The 24,112-nt window shown below is 41.8% G+C and overlaps 1 protein-coding gene across 1 annotated transcript; it reads left to right on the forward strand.

Moving 5' to 3' along the window:
* The first annotated feature begins 5,057 nt into the window (after positions 1 to 5,057).
* On the forward strand, positions 5,058 to 6,325 carry LOC132612033 (uncharacterized). Its single transcript, XM_060326380.1, has 2 exons — positions 5,058 to 5,406; positions 6,282 to 6,325. The coding sequence occupies exons 1-2, from the start codon at positions 5,058 to 5,060 to the stop codon at positions 6,323 to 6,325; spliced, it is 393 nt and encodes a 130-aa protein (XP_060182363.1).
* The last annotated feature ends 17,787 nt before the right edge of the window (positions 6,326 to 24,112 follow it).

A 24,112-nucleotide genomic window follows, 5' to 3' on the forward strand; every position in this document is an offset into this window, starting at 1 on the left:
TGCATAATTCTAAGTGTGATTCTTAGTTGCAAAGTGAATTACTTATTTTCATTAGAATCATTTAGAGTTGCTCATTTGTGGTCCTCCAACATTGGGTAATTCTTGAATTCCAAATTGCTAAGGTTCATTGGTGGAAATCCCATTAGGAGGGTTTAGGTTTCACATACCTAAATTTGCCTATAGATTTCTTATCAATTGGGTCTAGTAGTTATCCAACTATCCTTCTTCCATTCCTAATCTTCCCCATTCCTATTTTCCTTTTTCTTGTTCTTTAGGGTTTTAGAGTTTCCTAAGTAGAATCTTATCATTTGGTATCAAGAGCTAGTTTAGAAGAGTGTTCTTACATTATTCTATCCTTGGTTAAAAAAAACGAAAATACAAACAAAAACAAATCGAGGTTAGATTTGAGTTTGTTACTATCAGCAACCTCTAAATCCGAAGTTACAAGTGATTTGGAGAAGTTTGAAGTGAATCACCATTGTTGTGCTTTGAAGCTTTGCAGAACTCAAGAACTTGAAAAGTGGGTCTTTTGATTTGGTTGAAATTGAAGGCTAAATTCTAGTGGGCTTTGTTCTCCATATCAAAGAGAGCCTAGATCTGAAATTTGAGAGAATTCAGAGTTGAATTGAAGGTACATGAAATTTTGAATTGTTCTTGTGGTTGTTCATATCTTCAAAGGAAGAAGGTGACCCAAGAAAGATGTTTGATCTTCAAATTTTTAGTCAAAAGGTGTTATACATATCCAAAAAGGGAAAATACTAAGTTTGGAAGGGTCCCACAACATCAACAAATCATAAAAATCCGCACAAAGTTCGAGAAAAACGCTCCAGGGATCCGTGTGTCGCACATGCGTCGCGTGAGAAACGCGCGTGGGCACTTCCTTGTCACACCCGCGACGTGCCTTCAACGCGTGTGTGGTGCAAATTCAGAGACCGATTTCTCTGCTTTGGGCCCGCAATGCGGGGCCAATACCTGATAAAAAAATAAATTTCTGAGTGTCCTAAACGGTTTGAATCTTTCCTAATCTCTTTTCTTTGATTCTTACAACTAATTACCAACTAGTAATCGATCTTATTAGTTGCTAATTAGTTCTTGAGTTCGAATTCATTTCGTGTCAATTCTTCTTAAGCTTCTCCATTTATTTTGTTGAAACTTCTTGGCTCTTGTCCATTTGCTTTGAGTCATCCTTCCTTCATCTTAACAAGAATCCATTCTACCATAAAGCATAAGCAACCGTGTGAATTCTATTGGTTAAGTGATTTATCAACAACTTCGAAGGCGCACGAGAGTGTGGTAAGGGTTGAGAGTTAAATGCGAGTGAAGTGAGGCTTTTATTGCTAATCTTGTTTGCTAGTTTTGCAGGTCATCATGTCTAACCAAGTCGATAGGACGCAAGAGGTAGTAGATGTGTCATCCATAGCAAGCTCATTGGCTATGATCATGAATCAACTATTGGGCGTGACATCGAGGTTGGATGGCATGGAAGGAGATATGCATGACGTGGTTAGGAAGTTAAGTGGTACAGATGAGCAAGTGGTGAGTATTGAGAAAGTTCAATTGGAAGGATCAAGTAGAATGGGCACTCCCTGTTCTAGGAAGGAAGGTGATGGGGATAAAACACAAGATATCACAGTAACTACTACCCTGGGACAAGCACATGCCTTGTGCAATCCCAACACCACAACCACCTCCACTCAAAGAGCTCCACCACCCCAAACAACCAACCTTCCACCCCAAAACTCCACATTCCAAAACACCAATCGACAAACCTACCCCCAAATTTACCAAAACAACCCGAATGAGGCAATCCCTCTAATAATCCTACCACAAGCAACCCAAGCTCTACCCCAAGTCCAAGTACAAAATCCCTTCCTTAACCAAAACCAATACCACAACCAATTCCCAAATCAATACCAAAACCCATATTCAAACCAATGGGAAGATGTCGACTATGAGGAGCGGTGGTGGGATGAGACCCCACAAGGAGGAAGGCGTGGAAGGATGAATAACCGAAGAAGGGGAGGAAGAGGATGCTTTGAGAGATTTCTGGGCCATAATGCTAGGTTCCAAGGTCATGTCGACCAAGGAAGGGCCCAAGGGTATGAAGACCGAGGGAGATGGCAAGCCAATGATCGAACTTTGAACAGAATCAAGGTCAAACTCCCTACTTTCCAAGGAGGTAGCAACCCGGAAGAGTTCCTTGAGTGGAAGCTACAAAGTGAGCACATCATCCTTACCAACAATGTGACCGAGGCCTTAAAGACAAAGTATGCCCTAACTCAATTTGAGGGATACGCTTACACATGGTGGGAATCAAAGAAGTTCCAACGGGCTCAACAAAACATCTATGAGCTTCCAACTTGGAATGACTTCATTGAGCTCATGGACACAAGGTGGCTTCCATCCACACATCGTCAAGATACACTCAAAAGGGTGTATTTGTTGAAACAAGGGTCAAAAAGTGTGGAAGAGTACTTTGATGAGTTTGAGGACTTGCGGATGAAAGCCAAGCTAGAAGAACAAGAGGAGTGCACTATTATAAGGTTCGTATCCTACTTGAATTATGACATTGCTAAACCAATGAGGATCAAGGCTTATAATAGCCTTGAAAAGGCATTCCATGATGCATCCAAGGTTGAAGCGCATTTAAAGGAGGAAAGATCTTATAAAGACAAAGGCAAGTCATCTTCAACTTGGGGCAAAAACAAGGATAAGTGGAAAACTTCCACTTGGGAAAAGCCCAAGACCAACACTGCAACACCTCAAGCCAAGTTCGACTATAAAGACAAGGGTGATGATAAACCTAAAGGAGGTAACAACCCTAAACCCAACTATAATCGTCCTTCTACCGTCCAATGCTTTAAGTGTCAAGGAAGAGGGCATTATGCAAGTGAGTGACCCAATCGAAGGACTATCACCATTGTGAGAGATGGGTATGGGACCGATGATGAAGATGAGGGCGGGAATGGTAATGATGACGAGGGAGAAAGAAGTGAGTGTGAGGGTGATTCAGATGAAGAGGTTGAGATAAGGTATAAAGAAGCCTTGAATCATGCTATTGTGGCTAGAAGGGCCATTGGGGCTCTAGCTAGGGAAGAGAGTGACCAAAGGGAGAATTTGTTCTATGCATGGTGTAAAATTGTGGACAAAGTGAGCTCCTTGATTATTGATGGTGGGAGTTGCACGAATGCCGTTAGCTAATTTTTGGTTGAAAGTATGAAATTTCCCACCTGCAAGCACACTAATCCCTATAAACTCCAATGCTTCGATGAATATGGTGAGATGAGGGTCAACAAGCAAGCCATTATCAAATTTAGTATTGGCATGTACCAAGATGAGATTTATGTGATGTGGTACCCTTGCAAGCTTTCCATCTATCGCTTTGGTGACCTTGGCAATTTGATGTTGATGCCCAATATAGTGGGAGAACTAACAAGTACTCATTTGGGGTCAAGGGGAAGAAGTACATTCTTAATCCACTAACCCCTTACCAAGTGAATGAGGATTATAGAGTGATGAGAGAGCTTCGGGAGAAGTATCAAAAAGAAGAGAAGGAGAAGAGTAAGACAGAGACTTTGTTGGTCATAAGTGGAGAAGGAACATCTCAGGATGGTTCCAAGAAGTGTTTGTTGGCCAAACTAAGTAATTGCTTAAAAGGGGTTGATGAGAGACACTTTATGGTGCTTCTTGTCAACAAGGATCTTTTCTTAAATACCAACCAAGCTACTAGCACTTTTCCCAGTAGTATGTCTTCTCTTATGCAAGAGTATGAAGCCTTGTTCCCGGAGGAAATGACCGATGGCTTACCGCCCTTGAGAGGTATTGAGCACTAAATTGATTTTATACCGGTTCTCAAATCCCGAATAAGTCGGCATATAGAAGCAATCCGGAGGAAACAAAAGAGTTGCAAAGACAAGTTGAGGAGTTACTCAAGAAAGGTCTAGTCAAAAAAAGCCTTAGACCATGTGCCATACCGGTGATTCTTGTTCTGAAGAAAGATGGCACTTGGAGGATGTGCATTGATTGTAGAGCCATCAACAAAATCACGGTAAAGTATCGCCATCCCATTCCTAGGGTTGATGACATGTTGGATGAGCTTTGTGGCTTAAGTGTGATTTAGAAGGTTGATCTTAGAAGTAGCTATCACCAAATTCGAATGAACCCCGATGATGAGTGGAAAACGGCCTTCAAAACCAATTTTGGCCTCTATGAGTGGCTTGTCATGCCATTCGGCCTAAGCAATGCACCCAGCACCTTCATGAGGTTGATGAACCATATCTTGAAACCCTTTATCAATAAGTTTGTGGTTGTCTATTTTGACGATATTCTTGTGTATAGAAAATCGATGGAGGAACATTTAGGCCATTTGAGGCAAGTATTTGATATCTTGTTGCATGAAATATTGTTTGCTAATCTCAAGTAATGTGTTTTTTTTGTTGATAAAGTGGTGTTCTTAGGTTTTGTGGTGAGTGCAAATGGTGTTGAGGTTGATGAAGAAAAGGTGGAATCCATTAGAACTTGGCCTACTCCAAAAAATGCAACCAATGTGAGGAGTTTCCATGGGTTGGCAAGTTTCTATAGGAGGTTTGTAAAGGGCCTTTGTAGAATTGCCTCTACCTTGACTGAATTGATTAAAAAAGATGTTCTTTTTGTTTGGGGAGATGACCAAGAGAAGGCATTTCAAGAATCTTATTGAAGTTGCGTGTGGTTCTTCCAGAGTTGGCATAGGTGGGGTATTGATGCAAAAAGGCAAGCCATTGGCTTACTTTAGTGAGAAACTAAAAAGGGTGTCTTTGAACTACTCAACCTATTATAATGAATTGTATGCACTTGTGAGGGTTTTAACCCATTGGCAACATTATTTGTGGTACAAAGAATTTGTGATTCGTTCAGATCATGAATCCTTGAAGTGTTTGAAGGGTCAATCCAAAGTCAACAAAAGGCATGCCAAATGGGTAGAATTGATTGAAGCTTTCCCTTATGTGATCCATTAAAAGAAGGGGAAGGATAATGTGGTGGCAGATTCTTTGTCTAGAAGGTATGTCTTGCTCAATACGATGACGTCTAGAATGATGGGTTTTGAAAGCCTTAAGGGATTCTATTCTCAAAATCCTGACTTTAAGCCAATTTGTGAGGAGTTGACCCAAGGGAGGAGGGTTGATAGATTCCAACTTGTTGATGGGTTCCTATTCAAGGATGGTAGTGTTTGTGTCCCAATGAGCTCATGGAGAGAATTTTTCATCAAGGAAGCACATAGTGATGGAATGATGGGCCATTTTGGAGTGGCCAAGACACTTGACATTTTGGGTGAGCAATTCTATTGGCCCAAGATACAGCATGATGTTAAAAATCTATATGTTCAATGTTTGAAATGCAAGCAAGACAAGTCCAAGACTCGGCCCCAAGGTATGTATACTCTCCTTCCTACTCCTCTTGGTCCTTGGATAGACATTTATATGGATTTTGTGTTAGGTCTTCCAAGAACCAAAAGGGTTCATGATAGCATTTTTGTCGTGGTAGATAGGTTCTAAAAATGTCTCATTTTATACCATGCCATAAATGTGATGATGCGTCTCACGTAGCATCTTTGTTTTTGTATCATGTGCTCCATTTGCATGGATTTCCTAGAACTATTGTTAGTGATAGGGATTCTAAATTCCTTAGTCATTTTTGGTAGAGTCTATGGGGTGCGCCTGGCACCAAACTTTTATTCTTTACTTCTTGGCACCCTCAAACGGATGGGCAAACTGAAGTAGTCAATAGGACTCTTGGAAGCATGCTTAGGTGTATGATTAGGAGAAAGCCTACTTCTTGGGAGGATTGTTTGCCTTTAATAGAATTTGCTTATAATCGTTCTTTTCACACTTTTATTGGCATGGCTCCATTTGAAGTTTGCTATGGTTTTACCCCATTGATTCCTTTAACCATAACCCCCTTGTCCAGTGATGTTGTTGTGAACTTAGATGCAAAACAAAGGGCGGCCGAAATGATGAAAATCCATGCCAAGGTAAAGGAGAACATTGACAAAATCAACACCAAGGTAGCAAAGAAACAAAATCGTGGAAGGAAGAAGATAGAATTCCAACCTAATGATTGTGTTTGGATTCATTTTCGGAAGGAATGATTTCTTCAATTAAGGAAAGGGAAGTTGAGCCCAAGAAGAGATGGTCCCTTCAATGTCCTTGAAAAGATCAATGTTAATGCCTACAAGCTTGACTTGCCCTGTGAAAATAATGGTCACAATGTTTTCAATGTGAGTGATCTTTATACTTGTGTTGTAGGCGAGCCTTTAGATTCGAGGACGAATCTTCTCAAAGAAGGGTAGGATGATATGACCCCGCCTAGCTGAAGGACATTTACTAGGAGTCAAGCGAGGGAGCTCCAAGAAATGCAAGAGCTTGGAGAGAAGATGGCCAAAGCTTACAATGTTTGGGAAGTAGGGTGGGAAGGCCTAGAAGTCCAAGAGATGACCTTCTCTCAAAGTGGCTAAAGGTTAAAGAGGGACATTTTTGCAAATTGTGGGTGTTGGATTCAAATCTTGGCAAAGAATGCAATTCTATGCAATTCTTGGCCAATGGTTCAAATTGGAGGCCACATTTGCAAGTTATGACCATTGGAAGAATGAAGACCCATGTTGGGGACAATTTTGTAAAGTGCCACTTTTGGGCCTTTGGTGTAAAGCCCTAAACTATATAAGGAAGACTTCTCTTATTTTCATTTCCTTAGCTTGATTTTTCATGAAACTTGAAGTGTAATAGTTTGTTAGGTTTTCATAATATAGTTTTTTTTTTTCATAATTCTAAGTGTGATTCTTAGTGGCAAAGTGAATTACTTATTTCCATTGGACTCATTTACAGTTGCTCATTTGTGGTCCTCCAACATTACGTAATTCTTGAATTCCAAATTGCTATGGTTCATTGGTGGAAATCACATTAGGAGGGGTTTAGGTTTCACATACCTAAATTTGCCATGAGATTTCTTATCAATTGGGTCTAGTAGTTGTCCAACTATCCTTTTTCCATTCCTAATCTTCCCCATTCCTATTTTCCTTTTTCTTGTTTTTTAGGGTTTTAGAGTTTCCTATGTAGAATCTTATCATGTATCCTGATCTTAAATCTATTTTTGAAAACTACTTGGCAGCCTGCAACTGGTCGGACAAATCATCAATCCTTGGAAGCGGATATTTATTCTTTATGGTCACCATATTCAATTGTCTGTAGTCAATACACATCCACAAGGAACCATCTTTCTTTCTCACGAACAGCACCGACGCTCCCCATGGTAATGAACTAGGCCTAATAAAGCCCTTTTCTATGTTACACCTCGCACTTTCAGAGTATGAGTATGCTACGTACTTCACCATATTAATGGAGTATCGGAGACGTCCCTTGAAGTTTTGAAAGGTACAAGGCATGGAAAGTACGTAGCAATGAAGTACAAAATGAATTACGATCTTTTAAGTGGTAACCAGGTAGGACAACGTTGGAACCAAAGGACATGACCATTATCAAGTATGATTAAGGATAAATATCATGTATGGAGAGTTTCAGAAGATTCCGGGACCAAGCAAATCGAAGAAAATAAGTTTGTCGAAAATTTGAAAAAAAGTTAGCAGAATTTTGGACAGAATTTTTGGTCAACTTTAGAGGGGTATATCTCCGGGTATATCAGGAGTTTTAAGTGTTTCAAGATCTTAAAATGAAGTTCGTTGAGTCTGGTTCAATAGACTAAAATGAAGTTCGTCGAGTCTAGTTTTCAACGCAAAAAACCGTTCGTCAGTATGACATCGGAGTAGGGAGTTATGGGCGTTTCAAAACGGACAGTCAGAGGATTCCGAACCTGGGCGGAAAATCCGGAAAGCTCATTAAAAGCCAACTTATGTGGTGACCCAGCCCAATCCGAATTTGGCACCTATAAAAGGGCCTCTACACATCATTTTATCCATTTTTCTTCAAATCCACAACTATCTAGAAATCTCCTAACATCTCTACACCTCTCTAGAATCACCCACACTTCTCTCTCCATTATAAGAGTGTTCTTGAAAGTTCTCCACCATTCAAAAACATTATATACCATCACAAAAGAGGATCAAACTCCAAAACCCCATGTTAATTAATGGAGAAGGATTGTTCTTGTCTCTACTTATTGTTGTGATGAATTTGGTCTTGGAAGAAGTTGAGTGAGGTGAAGTTCTTCTACTATAAGGTATGTTATCCATCCCATTTCTCATGATTAAGTTGATTTGAAGGTTTAGCAAGTCCTATAAAAGAAGAGAATCATAGTAGAGAAGTCGCAAAGTATTAAATTAAAGATTATGACTATGGAATGAATTTGAAAGGACATTTTGATTAATTTGAGATTAAATTGAATATAATTCTTTGATTATGATATTGTGGATATTGTTATGGTTGGTTGAGAAATTGGAAAAAACATCGTGTGGGATGTTTTATGGAGTATATAGGTTTTGATGATGATGTTGTTGATATTAGTATTGCTATTGTTGTTGTTTTGTTGGTATTGTGATTTCAGGCTAGGGATATAAACAGGGGAGATGTTGCCCGAATTTTGATAGATTCTAAAAGAGTTTAGTTGAAGACTTAAGATAGGCATATGACGATAAGTGTAACAGTAGTATGATTTCTCTTCAATGTACATTTACGAGCTTGGGAGGGTAAGTGTTAATTAGTAGGAGACCAAAATGGTATGTTAAGGCTAGTCCCTTTCTTTCTAAAGGCATGATTCTTTTCTTATGAACCCATACACGTTTTCCATAACATCTTTATTCCCAAAAAGCTAGAAGTCAATGATTCTCAAAGTTCTTATGATGCTAAGATAGATGCTTTCCGTAATGAAAATGATGATGATTCCATTTTGGAGACTCCAAAGCTTATGGATTTGATGCTATTATGAGATTATTGAGCTTATTTCACGATTTCCTTAATTTTATTCATTGTTGTTGATCTCACCTCATATTACTTGTTCTTTCGAGGTGAGATATAGCGATGATAATAATTCCATTTCCAATGTTATCCAAGTTCATCGCTGTTGATACTCTTACGACACTATTGATCTCATTTTACGTTAGTTGATCCCCTAAGAAAAGATATGGTTGTAATGATAATGATGATGATGAAGTTCTTTTATTTATGTACTCTTGTATATGTATATATGCAGTCATGTGTGACATCGAGTCCCGAAAAGGCCGGGTACGGATACTACCGAGTCCCGAGAGGGCCGGCTACGGATACTGTCGAGTCCCGAAAGGGCCGGGTATGGATACCACCAAGTCCCGAAAGAGCGGGGTATGAATGCTACCGAGCCTTACTATGGCCGTGTACGGATACTACCGAGCCTTACTATGGCCGAGTATGGATATTAACGAACCTTAGTATGGTAGGGTACAGATAATACCTAGCCTATATGGCCGGGTACGATGTTGCATTGTATTGTATGGTATTGCATAGGTAGGCATGTGGATGTATGAAATGTTGCTTCTAGAGAAAGAGTAAGCAAACATGAATATCTTAAAAGGTATTATGAGATATAAACGGTTCTTGTATCTTACGCTATTCTTCCTGCTTTTATCATGTTACTATTCATGCTTTACATACTCAGTACACTATTCGTACTGACGTCCTTTCTTGTGGACGCTGCGTTCATGCCCGCAGGTAGACAGGTAGACGGATCTGACCTATAGGAGCTTCATCGGCGGAATATCAGGATCTCTCAATTTTCTTCGGAGCTGCAGCCTATTGGTGTTGGTCTTTATGGTCACTTTTATTCTATGTAGAGGCTCGTACACATGTATGTGCAGTTAGATGTTTCATAGCCTTATCAGTGCATGTTGTTATGTAATATTATGGTAGCCTTGTCGGCTTGTGATGATAGGCATAGTTGTTGTCGATTATGTAGAGCTATGTTGTTATGTTGTGAGATATGTCCATACAGATTATAACATCCGTGAGTTATCTTTAGGGTCCACCCAGAAATGATTATGAGATGTATGTTTAGAGGTACTCGGTGTGTTAGCTCTGGGTGCCCGTCATGGCCCTCTGGTTGGGTTGTGACACTCTAGAAAATCCTTTAATTGCTCCTTTAACTCCTTTAATTCCCCAGGGGCCGTTTGATAGGGAGGAATAGATATGGGTTTAGTATCCGGAAACACATCAATGGTAAACTCAATCGCCCGTTCTGGTGGAAGACCTGGAAGCTCGTCCGAAAATAGATTTGGAAACTCATTCACTATTGGAATAGATTTAAAAGTTGGCAGGTTTGCCTCTGTGTCTTGAACCCGAACTCAATGATAGATATAGCCTTTAGCAATCATCTTCCTCGCTTTAAGATAGGAAATAAGCCTACCTCTCAGGGACACTGTATTACCTTTCCATTCTAAAACCGATTCTCCCGGAAACTGGAATCGAACTATCTTCGTTCTACAATCAACATTGGCATAACAGGAGGCCAGCCAATCCATAATGACATCAAAATCTAACATTTTCAACTTATGTAAATCAGCCATAATATGACGGTTGAAAACTACAACCATGCAATTCCTATATACTTGCCTAGGTACCATCAGATCCCCTACGGGTAGAGACACCTCAAAAGGTTTTATTGGCTCAGGTTTCACCTCAATATGATCAGCAATATACGACAAAGTAGAACCTGGATAAATTAATGCATATACATCATGAGCGGATACTGACAATATACCTATGAAGACATCAGGGGAGGACTCAAGATCTTGTTGTCCAGCTAGTGCATATATACGGTTCTCAGGGCCGCTTGAACTAGATGCTCCTCCTATGCTCCTACCACGACTAGTTGGTGCCTCCGAACCTTGCCCCACAGGGCGTACAGACGATGAAGAACTAGCCGCTGATCCTGTGGGTTGGACCCCACTCCTACCACCTCGAGATGGACAGTCTCGCACCACATGGCCTAGCTGACCATAAGCATAACAAGCATCTGAACCAAGGTGGCACTATCCTAAATGTAGTCTACCACACTGAGTACATCGTGGTACGGGTGGTCTCATCTGACTGGGATCGCCTCTCTATTGGGACCCTGAAACCCTAGAGCTCTTTCCTATTCCAGAAGAAATAGGACGGTCAAATCTCTTGCCTGCAAATTGAGGAGGTGCATGTCACGACCCGGCTAGGGGGCCGCAACGAGCACCCAGTGCTACCCCACCCGAGCACCCCCTTATCGTACATAACATAACTTCTAGGTGAACCATAAGTCAATTCGTGCTTTTCTTATCGTTAATCATATTGATCCCATTAGACGACCAACATCATTTAACATATCATAGGCATCTACGCCACATCATAAGTACAAGGCCGACGTGGCGAACAAAAGTTATACAAAACATGGGCCGACATGGCCGAGCATCTCTACCCACATACACATGACTACGAGCCTCTAAGAGTATGACATATCGTATGAGCGGGACAGGACCCCGTTATGCCCATAATTATATACACAAAAGAATAAGTACCCAAAAGCTACGGCTCCGAAAGAAATAGAGCTCGGCTATGCAATCTCTGAATAAGCAGCTATGGATCTAGTCTGTCTCCCTGTGCACCTGTGGGCATGACGCAGCGTCCACAAACAAAAGGTCATCAGTACGAAGAATGTACTGAGTATGTAAAGCATGATCAACATCAATATAGAAGCATAATAGATAACATATGAAATAGCATAGGAGGGGAGACGGTAACATCATCATTATCATGTCGCTTACTTGCATACATCGTCGTTCGTATCCAATAATAATACTCATACCATACTTTTGGTCATATTCGTATACATTAACTTATTCGTATTCTTATACATAATCTTATCACATTCATATTCATATCATATACATAGTCATTTCATATACATAGCGTTTACATAGCATACCCGACCTCATAGGATCGGTGTCTTATACATGCTTGGCCAACCAAGGCTTAAGGTCATACATACCTGGCCCTACCAAGGCATCAGGGTTATCCGTACCATCTGCAGAGGTGTGCGCGCGTTTCATAATCGTATACATACTTTATACATAGTCATATACATATAGTCTTGCCCGGCATCATAAGCTCGGGGTCTTATCATAGCACTTCATAGGCATACATATACATATCTCATAGCTCGTAAGCATCTCTAATCTCGTTTTACTCTCATCATCATTACTATCCTCATCATTATCGTTACATCTACATTATGGACTTACTCGTCATGCGAGGAACATAGTATAATCATAGTACATATCAACGGTCGTGAGCTTATAAGCTCGGAATGTCAACCATGTGAAGGCAACATACTCATATAGAGGAATTAGGAATTTGGCCAAGAACCATGCCATATGAAAGAAGGGTTAGCCTTACATACCTTTCCGTCGAACTATTCTACACTCGCACGTTCCCTTCCAATGCTGGCGTTTATACCTTCATTAATATCATAACAATGACCATTAGTCATTCACATTATCCACATTATCTAGATTCTTCAATTTGCCTCTAATTCACCCACATTCATGGTCATAACACCCATCTTCGTCCATTCGTCTAAAGTGTTTTGTTCATGATCTTAATACATTTATAATACATTCATATCACAACACAACAACATTCATAACTCAATTACTATTTCTCAAAATGTTACTATTCATCATTCATGACCTAGTTGACCACATTTTATACGGTCCATGTATTTTAATTCTCCAATACCTTAAACATCTTGTAAAAATCATGAATCTTACATTAGAAGTTGTAGGAACAAGCTTTGGTTGATAATACTCTTTTTTGAGCAAAACCCTAGTTTTTCTCTATTTGGATTTCTTGACTTGGATGATCCTTGATGATTCCCTTATCCTTGATTCACTTGTCTTAATGTTATTGATGGCTTATAATCCTTGAAAACTCATATAATAAATGTAGAGAGAAGTGGTGTAATGTTGTAATGAAGTAAAATAAGTCTTGATCCAAATATTTAATGAATTGGAAAATCTGTGCTGGGTGAACAGTGGTCGTCCATGGAGGTTTACGGTCCGTATTCCACTTTACGGACCGTCTCTCGTGGTCGTCTTTAAGCTTAAGCAGGACCAGAGACTTTGGCCTGCATGCATGGTGATTTACGACCATGGTTTACGGGCCGTAAATCACTTTACTGTCCGTCCACCAGGTCGTATTATACCTCTTCCTTAGCTGGCAGAAAGTTGAAGTTTGGCATGCCAGTTTGCGACCTGACAGTTTACGGACCGTATACCATTTTACGGTCCGTATTTGCACTTTACGACCACTGGCAGAAAGCTGAAGCTTTTGCATGGCAGTTTACGACTGCCAGTTTACGGGACAGTGTTGCACTTTACGGTCCATATTTTGCAATATACGACCACTGGGCAGTTTTGCCAACTTTCAATTTTTCTCATTTCTCGACTTTTCATTCTAATCATCCATATCCCTTCACATACATTTCCCATGAAACATTATACACTCGTACTCCTCGCACACATCATTAGTTCATTTACTTCCGTACCAACGGGAAATTTTCCGAGGTGTAACATTCTACCCCCCTTAGAAACATTCGTCCTCGAATGTTGAAGGCTTGGGGAATTCTATAAAAATTTCGCTAGAGTTTCCTCTGTAATGTGGCACTACCACCCTGCCACAACAATCCACAATAACAATGCCTCACAGAGCAATAATACAACAGCACTATAAATTTGGCCACACACGACCTGAATGTATAAAAGGGAAAACATGCATACCTTATGATTTTAACGTCTCATCTTGGACTTCTTCCAAGGGCTGAAATAAATGTGGGTATTTGGATCGCATATTCTCTTCCGCTTCCCATGTCATTTCCTCTCGATTGTTATTTCTCCACAGAACTTTAATTGAGGCCACGTCTTTGTTGCTAAGCCTCCGTACTTGCCTATCTAATATGGCAATGGGTATTTCATCATAAGTTAACTTTTCTGTCACTTGAATATCATTCACTGGGACGATCCTCGTAGGATCTCCAACACACTTCCGAAGCATCGAGACATGAAATACTGGATGGACCGACTCCAAATCTGGAGGTAGATGTAGCTCATAGGCCACTTTGTCTATTTTGCGCACAATTTCGTATGGCCCAATATACCGGGGACTGAGCTTCCCCTTTTTGCCAAATCTCATAACGCCTTTCATTGGAGACACTTTCAAGAATACCCAATCCTTAACTTGGAACTCTATGTCCCTTCGACGATTATCCGCATAGGACTGCTGACGACTTTGAGCCGCTAGCAACCGATCTTGTATGAGCTTAACTTTCTCTATTGCTTGCTGGACCAAGTCTGGCTCTACTAACTTAGCTTCTCCGGTTTCAAACCACCCAATTGGGGATCTACACTTTCGCCCATATAGAGCCTCACACGGAGCCATTTGAATGCTAGAATGATAACTGTTATTGTAAGCAAACTCAATGAGTGGCAAATGGTCATCCCAATTTCCTCCAAAATCTATCATACATGCCCGTAACATATCTTCAAGAGTCTGAATAGTACGTTCAGCTTGCCCATCGGTCTGGGGGTGAAATGCCGTGCTTAGGCGCACTTGGGTCCCTAAACCTTCTTGGAAAGACCCCAAAACCTTGGTTGTAAGCTGAGTTCCTCTCTCGGAGATAATAGATACCGGAACGCCATGGAGTCTCACTATCTCTTTAATATAAAACTTTGCATAATCTTCTGCCACATAGGTCGTCCTGACCGGTAAGAAATGAGCTGACGTTGTGAGTCTATCCACAATCACCCATATGGAATCATACTTACGTCGAGAACGAGGTAACCCTGTAATGAAATCCATATTAATCACTTCCCACTTCGAAGTTGGGATTTCTATAGCTTGCAATAAGCCACCCGGCTTTTGGTGTTCTATCTTCACTTGTTGGCAATTAGGACACTGAGCTACGAATTCCGCTACGTCTTTCTTCATCCCATTCCACCAATATATAGTCTTAAGATCATGATACATTTTCGTCGCTCTGGGGTGAACGGAGTAACGGGAACAATGAGCTTCTCTCAAAATCTGATAGCGTAGACCTGCCACATCGGGAACACATAACCTGCCTCGACATCGGAGAACTCCGTCTTCCGAAATGTCAAATGATGACTCCTCCTTCTGAGGGAGTGTATCTCTGTACTGCATTAGCATGGGATCCTCATATTGTCGCTCTTTTACTCCTGCTACTAACGATGAAACTGCCGAATTCTGAATAGTAGCTCCGCTGCTACCTGAGTCCACCACTCGGACTCCTAGGCTAGCTAACTGCTGAAGATCACAGGCCATCTCTTTCTTTTCTGGTCGTACATCACTTAGACTTCCCATCGACCTACGGCTAAGAGCATCAGCCACAACATTTGCCTTTCCGGGGTGGTACAGGATTTCAACATCATAGTCTTTTAGCAACTCTAGCCATCGTTGTTGCCGCAAATTCAACTCTTTCTGCTTGAAAATGTACTGGAGACTCTTATGCTCTATATAAAAATCCACGTGGACACCAAATAAGTAATGTCTCCATATCTTTAAAGCATGGACCACCGCGGCCAATTCTATGTCATGGGTAGGATAATTCTGCTCATGTTTCCGTAATTGTCTAGAAGCATACGCAATCACCTTACCATTTTGCATCAGTACACAACCTAGCCCGACGCCTGAACCATCACAATAAATAACATATCCTTCCAATCCCTCTGGAAGTGTCAAGACTGGGGCTGAATTCAGTCGGTCTTTCAACTCTTAGAAACTACGCTCGCAAGCATCTGTCCATTGAAACTTAGCTGACTTCTGAGTCAACTTGGTGAGCGGTGCAGAAATAGAAGAGAAATCCTCAACAAATCTTCGGTAATAACCTGCTAAGCCCAAAAAGCTACGAACCTCCGTAGGGGTCGTGGGCCTTGGCCAAGTCTTCACTGCCTCAATCTTTTGGCTATCCACTCGAATACCGTCAGCTGCAACAATGTGGCCCAGAAATGCCACTGAGTTCAACCAAAACTCGCATTTGGAAAACTTCGCTAATAACTCTCGGGTTCGAAGAACTCCAAGGACAATACGCAAGGGATCCGCATGTTCTGCCTTGGATCTAGAATACACTAGGATATCATCGATGAATACAATCACGAAAAGATCCAGAAAAGGCATGAATACATTGTTCATTAAGTCCATAAACACTGCCGGTGCATTAGTTAGCCCAAACGACATTACTCGGAACTCGAAATGGCCATATCTTGTTCTGAAAGCTGTCTTAGGGATATCTTTCTCCCTAACTCTTACTTGGTGATACCCGGACCTCAAATCAATCTTTGAAAACCATTTGGCACCTTGCAATTGATCAAATAAATCATCAATCCTCGGGAGGGGATACTTGTTCTTAATTGTCACTTTATTCAATTGTCGATAATCAATGCACATTCTCAAGGAGCCATCCTTCTTCCGGACGAACAATACGGGTGCTCCCCATGGGGATGAACTAGGCCTAATGAAGCCTTTTTCAAGCAAGTCTTTTAATTGCTCCTTCAACTCTTTCAACTCTGCGGGTGCCATCCTATAGGGAGGAATAGATATGGGTTTAGTGTCTGGAAACAGGTTAATAGCAAAATCAATCTCCCGCTCGGGAGGAAGGCCTGGAAGATCTTCTGGGAACACATCCGGAAATTCATTCACTACCGGAACTGACTGAAGAGTCGGCGACTCAGCTTCTACATCTTGAACTCGCACTAGGTGATAAATGCACCCTTTCATGATCATCTTCCTTGCCTTTAGATAGGAAATAAACCTACCTATTGGTGACGCCGTATTTCCTTTCCATTCTAAGACTGGTTCTCCCGGAAACTGGAAGCGAACCATTTTAATTCTACAATCAACATTGGCGTAGCAAGAAGCCAACCAATCCATGCCCAAAATGACATCAAAATCTACCATCTTTAGTTCATGCAAGTCAGCTATAGTACGGTGGTCAGAAATCACGACTACACAATCTCTATACACTCGGCTAGCTATCACCGATTCGCCAACGGGCGTAGACTCCTCAAAAGGTTTGATCTACTCCGGCTCGACTATAAACCGACCCGCAATATATGGAGTAACATAAGACAATGTGGAGCCCGGGTCAACCAAAGCATATACATCATGAGAGAATACCGATAATATACCTGTGACTACGTCAGGAGAAGACTCAAGATCTTGGCGTCCAGCCAAAGCATAAATACGGTGCTGAGAGCCGCTAGTACTGGGTGCTCTCCCTCTGCCTCTACCATGGCCAGCTGGCGCATATGAACCTAGCCCCGAAGGGCGTACAGATGCCGAAGATCCGGCTACCGACCCTGATGGCTGGGTCCTACCTCTACCATGTACTGAGGGGCAATCACGCATAATATGGCTTGGCCGACCACATGAATAGCAAGCGTCTGAACCTGATCGGCATTGACCCCAATGCAACTTTCCACACTGAGAACATCGTGGTACGGGTGGCCTTGGCTGGCCTGAATCACCTCTAAACTGAGACCCCGAATAACCCTGACTCGGCTCGGAACGAGTAGATCTGTCAAATCTCTGCCCCGTGCACTGTGGAGGTGTACTGGTCATAGAATAGCCTGAATGGCTGGGAAACCGCTGTCTGTGTCCGCCCCTGGACTCGCTCCACGAACCCAAAGTTCTGGCCCCCTTGTTATGGCCCCTATCTTGCTCACGCTCACTTCTCCGCTGCTGTAGGCTTTCCTCTAACTTCTGAGCATGTGCCTGCATGCGTGCAATATCCATACCGTCATGAAGGGACGCAGTCAAGCATTTATCCATCAGATGTGGCCCTAGGCCTTTCACAAATCGGTGCACCCGATCGCCCATATCTGCTACCAAGGCCGAAGCATACCTAGCCAAGGAATTGAAGCGGAGACTATACTCTGTAGCACTCATGCTACCTTGCCTCAAATTCAAGAATTTATCAGCCCTAGCTCGCCGAACTTCCGAAGGCATATAATGACGGAGAAAAGCATCAACAAACTCTTGCCATACCGGTGGAGGTGCATTGGCTCCCCTCGAAGCCATCCAAACCGTATACCACTGGATTGAGACATCCCTCAATCTATATGACGCTAGCTCCACCGATTCGGTGACTGAAGCATGTATCAATCGGAGCGTCCTTAGCATACCATCAATAAAGTCCTAGGGATCTTCCTCCAGTTTCGACCCAAAGAATTCCGGGGGTTACAAAGCAATGAAGTCACGGGCCCTTGCACTAACGGCCCTGTCACCTTGCCCTGCGCTTGGCCTCTGAGTCTGGCCGTAACTAACTGAGTCAACAAATTAATGGCCTCTCTCACGTCTTGGCCCGAAGCATTCGGTGGAGGAGCTGGAGCTGGGGCTGAGCCTCTCACGTGCTCCTCGGTAATAGGCACTGTCTGGGAGGACTGAGATTGAGCCGCACTCTGGGACTCATCTTCTTCTACTACCGGTGGCGGTGCTCTTTCAGCCCGCTTTTCTGCCACCGTCTTGCCCTTTTGGGCTGCTGTAGCCTTTTTTTTTAGGCATCTCTGAAATACACAACACACGACTTAGGAACAAGAATTTCTTACATCATAGCTTGATCGCACGATTCTTATGAAGAAAGAAGGTCATATATCCCTAAAATGTCCGCAGCTTCTCATTTAAAAGTGTGGCGCACAACACACCCATAACCAAGACTCTACTAGACACGGCTCGTAGACACATCCTAGGACTGAACTGCTATGATACCACTTTTGTCACGACCTGGTTAGGGGGCCGCGACGAGCACCCGGTGCTACCCCACCCGAGCACCCCCTTATCGTACATAACATAACATCTAGGTGAACCATAAGTTAAATTCGTGCTTTTCTTATCGTTAATCATATTGATCCCATTAGACGACCATCATCATTTAACATATCATAGGCATCTATGCCACATCATAAGTACAAGGCCGACGTGGCTAACAAAAGATATACAAAACATGGGCCGACATGGCCTAGGATCTCTACCCACATACACATGACTACGAGCCTCTAAGAGTATGACATATCATATGAGCGGGACAGGACCCCGCTATGCTCATAATTATATACACAAAAGAATAAGTACCCAAAAGCTACGGCTCCGAAAGAAATGTAGCTCTGCTATGCAATCTCTGAATAAGAAGCTATGGATCAAGTCTGTCTCCCTGTGCACCAGCGGGCATGACGCAGCGTCCACAAACAAAAGGACGTCAGTACGAAGAATGTACTGAGTATGTAAAGCATGATTAACATCAATATAGAAGCATAATAGATATCATATGAAATAGCATAGGAGGGGAGATGGTAACATCATCATCATCATGTCGCTTACTTGCATACATCGTCATTCGTATCCCATAATAATACTCGTACCATACTTGTGCTCATATTCGTATATATGTCCTTATTCATATTCTTATACATAGTCTTATCACATTCATATTCATATCATATACATAGTCATTTCATATACATAGCGTTTACATAGCATACCCGACCTCATAGGATCGGTGTCTTATACATGCTTGGCCAACCAAGGCTCAAGGTCATACATACCTGGCCCTACCAAGGCATCAGGGTTATCAGTACCATCTGCAGAGGTGTGCGCGCGTTTCGTAATCGTATACATACTTTATACATAGTCATATACATATAGTCTTGCCCGGCATCATAAGCTCGGGGTCTTATCATAGCCCTTCATAGGCATACATATACATATCTCATAGCTCGTAAGCATCTCTAATCTCATTTTACTCTCATCAGCATTACTATCCTCATCATTATCGTTACATCTACATTATGGACTTACTCGTCATGCTAGGAACATAGTATAATCATAGTACATATCAAGGGTTGTGAGCTTATGAGCTCGGAATGTCAACCATGTGAAGACAACATACTCATATAGAGGAATTAGGAATTTGGCCAAGAACCATGCCTTATGAAAGAAGGGTTAGCCTTACATACCTTTCCATCGAACTATTCTACACTCGCACGTTCCCTTCCAATGCTGGCGTTTATACCTTCATTAATATCATAACAATGGCCATTAGTCATTCACATTATCCACATTATCTAGATTCCTCAATTTGTCTCTAATTCACCCACATTCATGGTCATAACACCCATCTTCGTCCATTCATCTAAAGTGTTTAGTTCATGATCTTAATACCATTTATAACACATTCATATCACAACACAACAACATTCATAACTCAATTCAAACTATTTCTCAAAATGTTACTATTCATCATTCATGACCTAGTTGACCACATTTTCTACAGTCCATGTATTTTAATTCTCCAATACCTTAAACATCTTGTAAAAATCATGAATCTTACATTAGAAGTTGTAGGAACAAGCTTTGGTTGATAATACTCTTATTTGAGCAAAACCCTAGTTTTTCTCCATTTGGATTTCTTGACTTGGATGATCCTTGATGATTCCCTTATCCTTGATTCACTTGTATTAATGTTATTGATGGCTTATAATCCTTGAAAACTCATATAATAAATGTAGAGAGAAGTTTTAGAGAGAAGTGTAATGTTGTAATGAAGTAAAATAAGTCTTGATCCAAATATTTAATGAATTGGAAAATCTGTGCTGGGTGAACAGTGGTAGTCCATGGAGGTTTACGGTCCGTATTCTACTTTACGGACCGTCCCTCGTGGTCGTCTTTAAGCTTAAGCAGGACCAGAGACTTTGACCTGCATGCATGGTGATTTACGACCATGGTTTACGGGTCGTAAATCACTTTACGGTCCGTCCACCAGGTCGTATTATACCTCTTCCTTAGCTGGTAGAAAGTTGAAGTTTGGCATGCCAGTTTACGGCCTGGCAGTTTACGGACCGTATACCAGTTTACGGTCCGTATTTGCACTTTACGACCACTCGCAGAAAGCTGAAGCTTTTGCATGGCAGTTTACGACTGCCAGTTTACGGACCGTGTTGCACTTTACGGTCCGTATTTTGCAATATACGACCACTGGGCAGTTTTGCCAACTTTCAATTTTTCTCATTTCTCGACTTTTCATTCTAATCATCCACATCCCTTCACATACATTTCCCATGAAACATTATACACTCGCACTCCTCGCACACATCATTAGTTCATTTACTTGCGTACCAACGGGAAATTTTTCGAGGTGTAACAGTGCACTGGCCACTGATTGGCCTGAATACCTGGAATACTGCTGCCTCTGCCCTCTTCTATACTCACCAACAGCACCGGAAGATCTGGCTCTCTTACTATGCCCTCTATTAGAATCACGCTCACCCCTTTGCGGCTGCTGTTGTTCCTTCAGGTTCTGGGCATGGTCCTGAATATGAGCAATATCCATCCCATCCGGAAGTGACGTCGTCAAGCATTCCTTAATCAAATGTGGCCCCAAACTACTCACGAACCGGTGTACATAGTCCCCCATATAGGCTACCATGGCTAGAGAATACCTAGCCAAGGAATTAAAGTGAAGATTGTACTCTCGAGCACTCATATTCCCTTGCCTAAGATTCAAGAACTTGTCGGCTCGGGCCCGTCGAGCCTCCGATTGAAAATAGTGTCGGAGGAAACCATTTACGAACTCATGCCACACCGGGGAAGGTGCATATACCCTTTTCGAAGACATCTAAGTGTTGTACCAATGGACGGCCACATCCCGCAATCTATAAGAACCCAATTCTACTGACTCATTTTCAGAAGCACGTATTATCCGTAGCGTCCTCAGCATCTCATCTATAAAGTCCTGCGGGTCCCCTCGTCCAGCTTTGACCTGTAGAATTCTGGAGGGTTCAACCTAATAAAATCACGAGCTCTTACACTGAGCACTCTGTCACCATGGTCCGCACCCTGCCGCTGATCCTAAGTGATAACTAACTGGGTCAGCAATTGAATGGCCTCTCTCATCTGCTGGCCTGAGGTGTTCGGTGGAGGAACTGAGGGTATTGGAGCTGGAGCTGAGGCCCCTTCATACTTTTCTGAAATGGGTGGAGCAGGAGAGGTCCCAGATGGAACCTCGCAATGAGACTCACCTTCCTCTATCTCGGCCAGTGGCTCCCGTTCAGTCCTCTTTTCGGCCACCGTCTTTCCCTTCTGGGACACTGTAGCTTTCCTCTTCACGGGTATCACTAAAATCATAACACACGATTAGGGAAAAGGGGGATCCTGATAACATAGCTCTATCGCAGGATCTAAGATAAGAAAGAAAGGTCAATCATTCCTAAATTCCCCGCAGCCTCCTGTTTATAAGTGTGGCGTGCTTTACACTCATAAATAAGACTCTGCTGGACACGGCTCATAGACATTCCCTAGGATGAACTGCTCTGATACCACTTTTGTCACGACCCAACCGGAGGGTCATGACGGGCACCCAGTGCTAACCTACCGACCACCTCTGAACATGCATCTCATGATCATTTTTAGGTGGATCACAAAGATAGCTCATGGGCGTCATACTTTGTTAAGGAATATATCACAAGATAATGGCACATCTCTTTATATTCATCAACAACTTTGTGCATAAACACAAGCCAACAGGGCTACCAAAATATTAGACAACAACATGGGCTGATAAGGTTATGGAACATCTAGCTACAGAACATCTAGCTACATATATCTGTCTACAAGCCTCTATATAGAATACAGGAATCCATAAAGACGGGATAGGACTCCGCCATGCCCAAGTATATATATATACAAAAGAGTAGTACCAATAAATTGCAGCTCCGAAACAACTGGAGCGTTTCTGAAACTCTGCAGATGAAGCTCCTAAGGATCAGATCCTTCTACCTGCGGGTATGAACACAACACCCACAAGAAAGGACGTCAGTATGAACAATGTACTGAGTATGTAAGGCATGAATAACAACATAACAAGAAATATGGAACATAACTTGAGATAAAGATAACCTATACATCTAATTTCCTCGTAAGGCGGATGTCATGCATGCTTAGCTTGTAAACAAATCATTTTTCATACATATATAACATAATAGTGATGCGAAACATGTAGCCTAATCCATATATCATTATTAGCAACGACTAATGAGCCAACAATAAATACTCAGTACACAACGGGGTGGCTAGTCCCAAATCGTATAACAAGGCCCAATCTAAGGTAATATCCAACCCAACTTCTTACCCGAAGGTTTACATGCATTCTCCAACAATATCATCTAAATATATGCTTCTCTAATCAAAGTCTCCCCATAGGGTAAACCGTAACCTACCTGGAAGGCCGAACTACAAAGTCTCTAACAATCACACCATAGTCTTTCCTTTCCTTTTGAGCCTCTTGATAATGGAAGTTTAATCATATCCGAAATATGTAATTAGAATCAAGAAGAACATCAATCAAACCCTACCTCTATTCAAGACCCAAATTCCCAACCTATTAAATGGGGTTTATGAACTAGAAAGGTGAAATTAGGAATCTATACGTCTCAACATGAAATTAAGCTCTATGTGATCAATTCCCATTAATTACAAGCTAGAAGAACCAACAATTTACTTAAATTCGGATTCTAGGAAAAACCCCCAAATTTGGGTATAAATCCTAACATTATTTCCCACAAATTAGCCACTAATTAGGAAGGAATCATGCAATAATAGATTTTAATCATCAATTCCATGCTTAACCAAGCCTAATCTACCAACAAATCAAGGTTTTATAATTAACAACATATTCAAGAAGGAAACCCAAAAGCCCTCTCTAATTCATCAATAAGTTGTATGGATTTTGTACCATGGATTCTTACTTAGGGAAGGTAAATGAAAGAGATTAAGAGTAGGAACTTAACCTCGTAAGAAATCTCACCAAATCCCGCTCTAATCGCCTCCAAGATGCTAAGGAAATGTAATTTTTGGAATGAGAGGAAGAGGGGTTTTCACAAGAAATTTAAATAAAAAATCTGGCCCGTCAGCCGCTTCGGCGGTTCGGCCACTGCTTTCACGCTATTGCTTCAGCGGTTCGGCCACTGCTTACACACTACCGCTTCAGCGGTTCGGCTACCACTTTTGATCTACCACTTCACCGGTTAGCAAAGCTTCTGTGCGCGCTTCTGCGTCAAAGCGGTCAC

This window comes from Lycium barbarum, chromosome 9, assembly GCF_019175385.1.
Source record: "Lycium barbarum isolate Lr01 chromosome 9, ASM1917538v2, whole genome shotgun sequence".
Lineage (NCBI taxonomy): Eukaryota > Viridiplantae > Streptophyta > Magnoliopsida > Solanales > Solanaceae > Lycium > Lycium barbarum.